The sequence below is a fragment of the Zea mays genome, chromosome 10 (assembly GCF_902167145.1).
Source record: "Zea mays cultivar B73 chromosome 10, Zm-B73-REFERENCE-NAM-5.0, whole genome shotgun sequence".
NCBI classification, from domain to species: domain Eukaryota; kingdom Viridiplantae; phylum Streptophyta; class Magnoliopsida; order Poales; family Poaceae; genus Zea; species Zea mays.
Window position 1 is genome coordinate 102,225,888 of NC_050105.1, and position 11,199 is coordinate 102,237,086.

Below are 11,199 nucleotides of genomic sequence, written 5' to 3' on the forward strand. Positions count from 1 at the left end.
GGAAGAAGAGACTTATAATATTGTGGCTGCTCACGGTTATTTTGGTCGATTAATCTTCCAATATGCTAGTTTCAACAATTCTCGTTCTTTACACTTCTTGGCTGCTTGGCCTGTAGTAGGGATCTGGTTCACTGCTTTAGGTATTAGTACTATGGCATTCAACCTAAATGGTTTCAATTTCAACCAATCTGTAGTTGATAGCCAAGGTTGCGTTATTAATACTTGGGCTGATATCATCAACCGTGCTAATCTTGGTATGGAGGTAATGCACGAACGTAATGCTCACAACTTCCCTCTAGACCTAGCTGCTCTTGAAGTTCCTTACCTTAATGGATAAGGTTTTTCTCCTAAACATATAGGAATTTTTGAAGGAAGGAAAGCCGGAAATACCCAATATCTTGTTCCAACAGGATATTGGGTATTTCTTTGTTTATTCTGAATCTTTCTATTCTGAATTCAATTAACGACGAGATTTAGTATCCTTTCTTGTACTTTCATAACTCGTGAAATGCCGAGTAGGCACGAATTCCCCCAATTTGCGACCTACCATAGGATTTGTTATGTAAATAGGTATATGTTCTTTTCCATTATGAATCGCGATTGTATGGCCAACCATTGCGGGTAGAATGCTAGATGCCCGGGACCACGTTACTATTATTTCTTTCTCCTCCTTCATATTGACCTTTTCGATTTTTGCCAATAAATGACGAGCTACAAAAGGATTCGTTTTTTTCGTGTCACAGCTGATTACTCCTTTTTTTATTTTAAAGAGCGGCATCCTATGTCCACTATCTCGATCGAGGTATGGAGGTCAGAATAAATAGAATAATAATGAATGGAAAAAAGAGAAAATCCTTTAGCTGGATAAGGGGCGGATGTAGCCAAGTGGATCAAGGCAGTGGATTGTGAATCCACCATGCGCGGGTTCAATTCCCGTCGTTCGCCCATCGCATTATTGCAAATTCCAAAAATGCAATTTTCCATATTCCTAGTTACGTATTTACTTACGGCGACGAAGAATAAAACTATCACTATATTTTTTCCTTTTCCTAGTTCTTCTTCCAAGCGCAGGATAACCCCAAGGGGTTGTGGGTTTTTTTCTACCAATGGGGGCTTTCCCTTCACCACCCCCATGGGGGTGGTCCACAGGGTTCATAACTACCCCTCTTACTACGGGGCGTTTACCTAGCCAACACTTAGATCCGGCTCTACCCAAACTTTTTTGGTTCACCCCAACATTACCCACTTGTCCGACTGTTGCTAAGCAGTTTTGGGATACCAAACGGACCTCCCCAGATGGTAATCTTAAAGTGGCCAATTTACCCTCTTTTGCAATCAGTTTCGCTACAGCACCTGCTGCTCTAGCTAATTGCCCACCCCTTCCACGTGTGATTTCTATGTTATGTATGGCCGTGCCTAAGGGCATATCGGTTGAAGTAGGTTCTTCTTTTTTCTCAAAAAACCCCTTCCCAAACTGTACAAGCTTCTTCCAAAGCATACGGCTTTCTAGATGTATATGACGATCTCTAGACAGATGGATCTTATATGAATCGTATGATGAAGTACCACATGAGTGGATATATAGAAAAGGAATCCAAATCCGTCGAATCGCTCATGTTATGATCTTCTACATCCTAGGTCTCCGCGTTCCGTCATCTGGCTTATGTTCTTCATGTAGCATTCAGTTCGAATGACTCTATGAAATTACGTCGATACTTCCACATATTATGGGTAACGTAGGAGACATCCCTATTTTCACCCGGGGGTCTTAATTACCACTGCTTAACTTTCAATTCGCCTCTGACCATCAAATTAAATGTGAATAACCCGTCCTCCTCTCTTTGAAACAAGGGGCGCTTCCGGTTCTGTGCGTGCTTCAAACAATTTTGTCTTCTCCATATTACCATATCTCTAGAGTCAATAATTTTCTATGAGGAACTACTGAACTCAATCACTTGCTGCCGTTACTCAACAGTTTTCTGTTGAGGTCTATCCCGTAGAGGTAGTCAAATTGGATCAGTGATCGATTTCTAGGTTTCGTCGTAAACCTAATTGGTTACTTCCAATTACGTAAATCAATAGTTCAAACCGCACTCAAAGGTAGGGCATTTCCCATTGATATAGGAACTTTTGTACCAGAAACAATAGTATCTCCAATTATAGCCCCTCTGGGATGTAAAATATATCTCTTCTCACCATCCCCATAGTGTATGAGACAAATGTATGCATTTCGATTAGGGTCGTATTCTATGGTTATGATTCTACCAGATATGTCTTTTTGATTCCGTCGAAAATCGATTTTACGGTATAGGCGCTTATGACCTCCCCCTCTATGCCTTGCGGTAATGATTCCTCTGGCATTACGACCTTTACCACAACGGTGCCGTCCATGGATCAATTCATTTCGTGGATTGGATTTCACTTGCCTGTCTACGGTTCCCTTGCGTGTGCTCGGGATAGGTGTTTTGTATAAATGTTTCGCCGTATTATTAAGTATTCTCCTTTAGTTCGTTTCTCTATCTAGAAGTGGAATAGAATAACCCGGTTGAAGGGTAATGATCATACGTCTGTAATGCATTGTATGTCCCAGAATAGGTCCCATTCTTCTACCCTTTCCGGGTAGTCGATGGCTATTCACAGCAATACCCAAACAGGATATTCGCTCTTTTTCTTGTTCTTGATGATATTGTAATGGAACGACGAGCCTATTTCTTCGCTTTTTCGCCAACAAATCTGAATTATCTTGAAGAATGGAAGGATAGAAACAATTCCAATGACCGTTGAACACGATTCGATCTGGCGTTAAATAATCAAGAATTTCTCTATCTTTTTTACCAAAAGTATCCAACAGTCTATGGCTTACTTGATCATTAGCCATTGAGAAGTCAAAGATATATCTTCCATCAACAAAAAAAGAATAAGTATTCATTTGATCTTGATCCTTGTGCAGCGAAAAAGATGCTATACTGGATCTGCACATACTTACTGACAATATCCATAAATGGCTTGTTTTTGGTAATCGACGAAGATTACCATATTGATATTCGGGCGCATGGTAAACATCAGTACTCCAGTGCATTTCCCCGTCTGATTCGGAATAAATATGCTTTTGTACCTTTTCTTTAAAATGCAAAGTGGACGTTCCGGCACGAATCTCCGCAATTACTTGTTCAGATTCTACATATTGATCATTTTGCACTAGAATCAAGCTTTTTAACGGAATATTCACACTATGTAGAATATCCTGACTCTGAATAGTTACATGCAAGTCTATATAGCATAGAAAAGCAGGTTGCCCATGACGGGTACGTGTGGGGTGAACCAAATCCTCATTGAATTGGATTTTTTCATTCGAGGGGGATCGTATAAGGTCGGCAGTACCCCCTGTGAATACTCCACCAGTATGAAAAGTTCTTAATGTTAATTGAGTTCCCGGCTCCCCAATTGATTGACCCGCAATAATACCTACAGCTTCCCCCAATTCGACCAGATCCCCATGAGTGGGACTCCGCCCATAACATAATTGACAGATCCAAGATGTGCTCCGGCAAGTAAAGGGGGTTCTAATATATATTGGTTGTGCTCGAAACGGTTGTGCTCGAAAGGCAGTTATGAATCGATTGACTAATCCAATTCCAATATCTTGATTTCGAGAAGCAATGCATCGTGAACCAATATATATATCGTCTGCTAATACACGACCAATTAGTGTTTGGACAAAAAGTTTCAGAAGATATATCTAAAGTAGATGGTGATTGATAGAGCAATTCTTGTTCGTAAGTTCCAGTGTGAGTACTGCGCCGAACATAAAGTTTGTGACGGGTAGTAAAAGATCTATTTTTCTTTTGACTTTGACATAGAGTTCGATCCTCAATTATTTCTCGCGCTATCTTCTTACGAAGTTTTGTTAGGGCATCTATAACAGCCTCTGGTTTAGGCGGGCAACCCGGCAGGTAGACGTCCACAGGAATTAACTTATCTACTCCTCGAACAGTACTATAGGAATATGTACTGAACATGCCCCCTGTAATAGTACAGGCTCCCGTAGCAATGACGTATTTTGGTTCAGGCATTTGCTCATATAATCGCACTAAAGATGGAGCCATTTTCATTGTTACCGTACCAGCTGTTAAAATTAGGTCCGCTTGTCTAGGACTTGATCTTGGTACCAATCCATAACGATCAAAGTCGAATCGTGAGCCTATTAATGAAGCAAATTCAATGAAACAACAACTGGTACCATATAGAAGGGGCCATAAACTTGAGAGTCTTGACCAATTTGAAAGATCGTTTAGTGTAGCCAATGACCCTTTTCCTCCTATGGGGTGACGCCTCCAAACTCTTACAAACTAAACTACTAGCAATTCAAAAACTTTATGAATGAGGTTTGTTCCAAACAACTAGTGTGTACCGTAAACCCTAATACTAAAGATAACTAGTGTGTACCACATCTAACTCATTAGACTTATCTAGGTCAAGCTACTAGTTCATATCCCCTTTATAATATTGTTAAAGGAAACAAATTCCTAAAATTACTCTTAAGTGTCTATCAACTCCTATGAACACTTAGAACTTGTCCATCTTTAACCTTATCATACATCTTTGAAAAAACAAAACAAATTGCATACTTAGGAGCATGAAAACCATTTTCCCCTAACAATCACGATTATTGTGACCTAACTAAAATTGTTCTAATAGGTCATATAACAATTTGGTTGAATCTTCTTTTTTCAAGTGAAGCATAGGACTTCAGATATGGGGATGTACGAAACAATAATGGTAGAAAAAAATGAATTCCTATTGCCTTTTTTCTCATCTGTACAAGGGTCAGTGCTCTAAAACCTTTCATCAGAATTGTTTTACACATGTAAAAATGAATGAAGATATTAGAGATGAACTAAATGTTACATCTAGAGTACATTCATCTCTTCTTCAGTAAAATCATTGCAGCAAATGCCACCATCCTGAAGAACAGACCATACATGAACAAAATCAAAATGCAGAGCTTGTAGTTGTGAATATCAAATTGACTCTGAAACAACAGGCCACAGCGGGTTATAAGCCAAACTCCAGGATACCTGGACAAAATGATAAAATTTCCATTAGTACAAGTTCAGCGCATTACAACAGGGACATGCATAAAGCAAAAACTGTAGCCATAAAAGAGACAGTGATGAACAAGTACTTACTTCTTGGCATTTACAATTATGAAGCCCTCCAATGCCCATTTTGAGTAGCACAATCTCCTGATTAATGTTGGAGTACTCTTTTGAGTGGATAACAGGGTTAGAACAACCGGGATAAGCGCAGAACACTGTGACAAGCATCGGAATGAGGTTAAGTATATGTGGGCCAATCATTCAGGAGATGTCGTACGAAAAAATTAATTGTCATGATACCTACCAGCTGTGCTGAGCCAGGACTGAAGCAGATGGCAAAAGTGTATCCTATCCCAGTCACACAGTACACAAGCGCGAGGAGCACAATGTAGTTATCAGCAATTGTTGATCTTGGGTTATTGAAGTAGTAGAACATAGACAGGTAAATGATCGGCTTCACAACAGTACTGAAATGATCAATCGTGTCCCTAGCAAGGAAGTATGCCAGAGAGCTCATCCCAGATTCTCTCTCTCTGAAGTACTGCAATCGCTCCAACGAAAACGACCGCAGTGCTGCGATCTTGCACAAAAGAGCTGCATGATATAGTAGCTCATGTCAGGAACTTTTTTTCATCTAGTTCATTGTGAAAACAGGTGTTTATCTGAACTTACAGACTGCAATTATAGTGTATATGTAGCCAGGCATCCCGAATGTTTTGTCACTGAGCTTTGCTATCGTCCCTAAGCAGATACCAGCTAGGCCTAGTATCAGGAAATCAACCATGAGCAGCCTAGCTTCACGCAGCCGCTGTTTCGTAACCCTGAATGGTATATATATATTCAGTAACAACCGATTAGTAGCTGTTCAACATTGCGAGAGGAAGAGTTGAAACGGTTGCATTGAGTGAGTTACCTACCTTCCCAAGTAATATTTGTACTGCATGAAGATCCCTGGTGTTTTTCTGCTGGACAAGTCCTTCGGTTTTGACAAACGCTGTTCGAGACGGTCACGCTCTTCTGCAAATGCATTTCTGATGGGGAGGCAGTGAGGAGAGGGCGAGCCAGATGTCGAGGAGCTGGACCTGAATTGTGGGGCTTGTTCACCGATTTCCTTGACATCATCTTGCATGTCACTTGGTACTTCGTAGCCATTGTGTAGCATCCAATGCACTGGTAGGTGCTTCGCTTTGATGGCAGAAGAATCAGGCTTCACAATGCCCTCGAGAATGTCGATGTAGTGGTCTGGGGGGTTTACGCGGTCAGGAACATGGATTCCAAGAGCTGTGAAGTACTCCTCGACCGTCTTTACTGGGCCATTGTAGACCATCAACCCCCCTTTTGCGAGGAGTATCAAATCGTCGAACATGTTGTACAGCGTGTAGCTCGGTTGATGAACAACAGCACAGACGTTCACGCCTTGGAGCGCCTCATGCCGAAGGGCTCTGAGGAGAAGTTGTGACGAGGAGCTATCCAGGCCAGATGTTGGTTCATCCAGGATTAGAAGCGACGGCTCCATCACCATCTCGATGCCCACATTGACACGCTTCCTCTGCCCGCCAGAAATCCCACGCTTTTCAACTGTGCCAACCAATGAATTTCTGATTCCCTGAAGATCCAGAGAATCTATCACTCTCTCCACTAGGAGCACCTTGTCGCGATGCTTCATGCTTGCTGATAGCCTGTTAGGTTTACAGTAGAATTGTTAAGATTGCTGCTAGTGAGGTAACTAACTACAGGGTTGAATTTAATTTAAAATCATTACCTGCACTTTGCACTGAACCAGAGGTTTTCCTCCACCGTTAAGTTTCCATGAACAATGTCATCTTGTGGCACAAATCCAATGACCTTTTTGTAGGAACGGATATTAAGATTCTTTCCATTAACAAGAACAGAACCTGTCATCTTGTAGCCGTTCACCTTCCCAGTGACGGCATTGAGAAATGTGGTCTTGCCAGCCCCTGATGGGCCCATGACAGCAGTTACACGCCCCGGCCGGAGTTCACCATTGATAGACCTCAGCAGCTTCTTCTTCCCTAGCATCAGTGTCAGGTCTCTGAACTCAACCTTGAGCAAAGGCCTAGTTATCTCCTTCTGCTGGTCCTTCACCATGGCGATCACCCCAGTAAAAGTTAGATTCTTGTTGTCCTGTCGCTGCTGGAATTTCTCCTTCTCAATCTCGCCATACGCATACTTGAACACTTGTGTGTGGGTTGATCTATGTTTTCCTTTCGGCGCAGGATTTTCATTTGTAGCAACAACTTCCCCATCACTGACATCTACAATGACTGATGGCATCGCCTCTGTTATCTCATTTGCGCTCTCAGAAGCAAACACAGCAGAATCCGACATTTCCTGCATCTGGACCTGACCCATCAGCGGCGCTTCCTGCACCCTATGGCTAGACTTGTCTGCGTCTACCTGCTGACGAAACGACCTCCTCCGCGAAAACGTGCGTGAAAGATGACCCTGCATGCCACTCACATGCCTCCTGGCAAACTGTTTCGCCGCTTTCCATCCCTCCTGCGCCTTTAGCTGCTGGCGAGCTAGCCGGATGGCATTCTCCCTTGACCTTGCTTTCCTCCGTTCACGGATGCTGAGGAATTTGTCTGAGCAGTTGTATATGACAAGAAGCAGCAGGCACAACGCACCCTAGAATGGCAAAAGGTTTGAATCATACGCAAACACAAGAACCGGGTGCAGTGCAGTTGATTACTACTGCATTGTTTAAGTAACAAATAATCAGCCATTAAGTTACTGAAATTACAAAACCATGCGAGAGGAATTACCACTATGCAAGCTCCAAGAATGGCGATGTGCTCGTTCTCTGCGTTTTCTTCGCAGGAGGCCTTTATTATGCACTCTGCAAATTAAATCCCAAAATCAGCTCGCTGAACAGAAGTTCGTATGACTGTGTGATCAAAGCCGTGCGCTTACTCTCCTCAGCTGTGGAACCCAATCTGCAATAGTGCCTGCAGAAGAACAAGGACCAAATCAGACCACTTGTTCGCTTAGTTAGTTGTTCGATCATAAGATAGAGAAACTAGACCAGTACCCACTGCTACAGTTATCTTTTCTGGTCGTGCTTGGACAGTAGTAACCAGCTGGGCAGAAGATTTCTTCTGTGCTCTGGATATCAGCCCACATGTCAGCACCTCCACAGCTATCAGTCGAGTTTGGAGCTATCTGATACTTGTACCTGATCAAAGTTCCACGGTTCAGATACTGGATTTCTTTATCAAGAAACCTATTGCGACAGGAATAACGCAACCAGAAAGATCTTTACGGGTCGCAGAGCCCAGTTGTGTGATTCGCCGTGGCGCGTGGACAGTATGAGCCTAGTGGGCAAGCTGACGCCAAGAGGAATGGAACCAATCAATATTAAACAGACCAAAGGCGAAGGTGTTTAGGACTCGTGAGATCGAGGAATGGAACTCACGGAGCATGCAAGTGAGGCCGCGGGGGCAGAAGAAGCCCTCGCAGCATGCCTGGCAGCTGCTTGTTCTCAGCGGGATATCGTTGCTACCACGGTTGCTGGGGCGGTCTGGAACTGGATCGGTGGCGCAGGCCCATCCGGCATCGCATCCCTTGCCCCAAGAAGACATGTTGCAGTTTATGTTTGTCTTGAGGTTGATGTTCTTGTCCCCATCGCGGTCGTACAAGCTTGAGAAGTAGAACTTGACTTCATCGGGGCCGCAGAGACGCTGAGGCAGGTCGCCTGAATTTTGAACCAATATATTCGTTAGATGCAATATATTTGTTTTCCAAAAAAAATACTTATACACTAGAATTGAATATATATCAGCATCTAATTCGATTAATGTGATGAGTAAAATAAAAAAATTGATAAAGGCAGGTGATACAAGAATGTGTAAAAAAATGCCTATCTTCAAAACATTACAAACGTTACAAGGTGAGATCATCATACGGTTAGTAGAGCTTGTCAAACCCAACTGTGTCGAAGTAGTCGTATTCAGCCACTGTACTGTACACAATTTATTTGTGCAGTTGCAAATCAGAAATAAACGGTTGTTATAGGGTACGTAGGGGTCTCACATGTCACAGAAACAATAGTGTCGCTGATATGCTGCAACCAATCCATTTAATTGCATTATCCACTTGGCTGGCAGATATAAAGATGATTTCTTTGAAGTTAAAACATGCACAATTGGACAGCAGAAAATCCAGGGACTACAAGAACAGCACAACATGGCGCGAAAGAGAAAGTCTTGGGTTTTTGTACTCATGCAAAGTCTTGTGTAAAGTCTTGGGTTTTTGTACTCATGAGAAGTGGAGCGTTTGGACGACCTTGTCCACGTTCAGAAGTTAATAAAACCTAGGCAGGCACCTATCCCCAGCTAAATTCATACTTAATAGTAAAGTTTTGTTCGCTCTGCCCAATAATCTTTACCGACAAGATTCTCGGATTCAAATCACATGAAAGCATGCATTGCAAACAAACACTTGAAAGAAAACAAACAAACTATTAAATCAACGCGAAACGTACTCTACGCTACGCAGTAAAGAAAGGAGAAGAGAGGAAATCAAGCACAGGAAGCTCAAGTCCTGTAATGGGTCAAACAGCAAGCAGGAAGGGGCCGGGGACGAAGACGACGGGGCAGAATGAAGGACGGAGGCCCTTTTCAGTTTACTCTGTACCTTGGGTCTCGGTAAGGCAGCGATCCACGAAGCTGAGGTCCGATGTGTAGTTGAACGCCTCGTTCCAGTCCTCCTTCCTGTGCACGCCACCAATCACGAGCAGCTACACGGATCAGAGAGGAGCAGCTACACTTTGTACTGTCGGGCCGGCCAACAAGAAGCAGCGGGGAGAAGCTTACGGGTCGGCGACGCAGAAGCGGAACTTGTCGGAGATGGTGGTGGCGACGTGGTCGGTCAGGTTGTTGAGCCGCCTCTCCACGTCCGGCAGGTCCGCCGGAGGTACCGGGGGCGGCTGGATCTGCTGCTGGCCGCTGGCGGTGCCTGCGAGGAGGAGCATCAGCGGGAGGAGGACGACGCCGACGCCGCCCTGGCCCCGCCTCTGGAACTGCGGAGCCCTCGCATCCCGCATTCCGAGGCGGAGGAGGAGCGCCGAGACGGCAGCAAGCGTGGCTCGTGACGTGAGGAGGAAGGGCTGGGCGGGTGCGGGCGCGACGGCGTGGAAACGTATTGCGATGGCGAGCGGGGAAACGAGCTAGGACGACGTCTATAGTAGTATAGTACTGCTTGTGAAAGTGTAGTATATAGATTGAGTACTCCTGCTCCGTTGGTACACCTCTGTTTGTCCAGGCGTGCGTGGTGTTCAGCTCGACACATGCAATGCAGCCGGGGCTCAACGCGCACGCGGGCGGGACGAGAAGGAACCAGGAAGAAGAGAGAGAAATGATCGGGCGTAGAAAAAAAAAGAAGCCGTACATTCAATTTTTTTTAGGCGCGTGGACTGCCACTGCCTGCCACATGGGCCAACCTGACTGCTTTCCTCTTGCCTTGTTACTCCCTCACCTATTTTATTTGTACATTATCTGACTTTTATCTATATCTCGCCGCTATGTCTATCTAATATTTATAACAAACAAAAAGATTACTCATGACATATGATATATCTCTACTGGGCAACCGTTCATATGGGCGAGGTTGTGCCCCACCCTAGCCTCCACGACACGATGGCAGAGCCCGCCCTCATCATGCCCGCCTGAGACAATGCCCGGCTCATGATGCCCCCCACGCGATTTCGACGGTCATGGAGACCGCACCCAGCTGCAGCCCCCCACCCACCCCTTCCACCACTTGAGTCTACAACCAATGAGAAAAAGCGGCTGTCACACCTGGTTTTAAGGGATAAAGTCGGGTGCATCTTATATATGCGCCAAAGAAGACACCACATATAATAACAGAGTGTATATAGATAAATGTCATAATATCATCAGAGTACTTATTATATAGCGGAAGTTTTACAAAATAAATTATAAATATAAAACGAACTAAAGTCCATCTTTGACGCCATAAAGTCGACTGAGAGACGCCACCTAAATCAAGTCAAACTCCCCGTTGTGTGGCTCCTCTTGAACCACATGTTCTTCTCCTGTGAGGGGGGTGTGAGACAGCA

General features: G+C 44.1%; 1 protein-coding gene across 1 annotated transcript; it reads right to left on the reverse strand.

Moving 5' to 3' along the window:
- Positions 1-4,778: 4,778 nt before the first annotated feature.
- Positions 4,779-10,309, reverse strand: LOC100194100 (ABC transporter G family member 24). The gene is made up of 13 exons (NM_001359393.1): positions 9,935-10,309; positions 9,756-9,832; positions 8,536-8,814; positions 8,383-8,446; positions 8,152-8,295; positions 8,034-8,068; positions 7,886-7,959; positions 6,862-7,748; positions 6,017-6,778; positions 5,772-5,920; positions 5,404-5,693; positions 5,190-5,314; positions 4,779-5,078 (listed from the first exon to the last, which is right to left on the reverse strand). The coding sequence occupies exons 1-13, from the start codon at positions 10,162-10,164 to the stop codon at positions 4,922-4,924; spliced, it is 3,273 nt and encodes a 1,090-aa protein (NP_001346322.1). The 5' UTR covers positions 10,165-10,309; the 3' UTR covers positions 4,779-4,921.
- Positions 10,310-11,199: the final 890 nt, after the last annotated feature.

What these genes read in the sequence shown, in the direction of transcription:
- LOC100194100 (NM_001359393.1), bottom strand. Translation starts at nt 10,164, where the DNA reads ATGCGGGATGCGAGGGCTCCGCAGTTCCAGAGGCGGGGCCAGGGCGGC. An exon ending in AAAGATAACTGTAGCAGTGG is followed by an intron (nt 8,069 to 8,151) that starts GTACTGGTCTAG and finishes GTTCTTCTGCAG; the next exon opens with GCACTATTGCAGATTGGGTT. An exon ending in ATACACTATAATTGCAGTCT is followed by an intron (nt 5,694 to 5,771) that starts GTAAGTTCAGAT and finishes TATATCATGCAG; the next exon opens with CTCTTTTGTGCAAGATCGCA.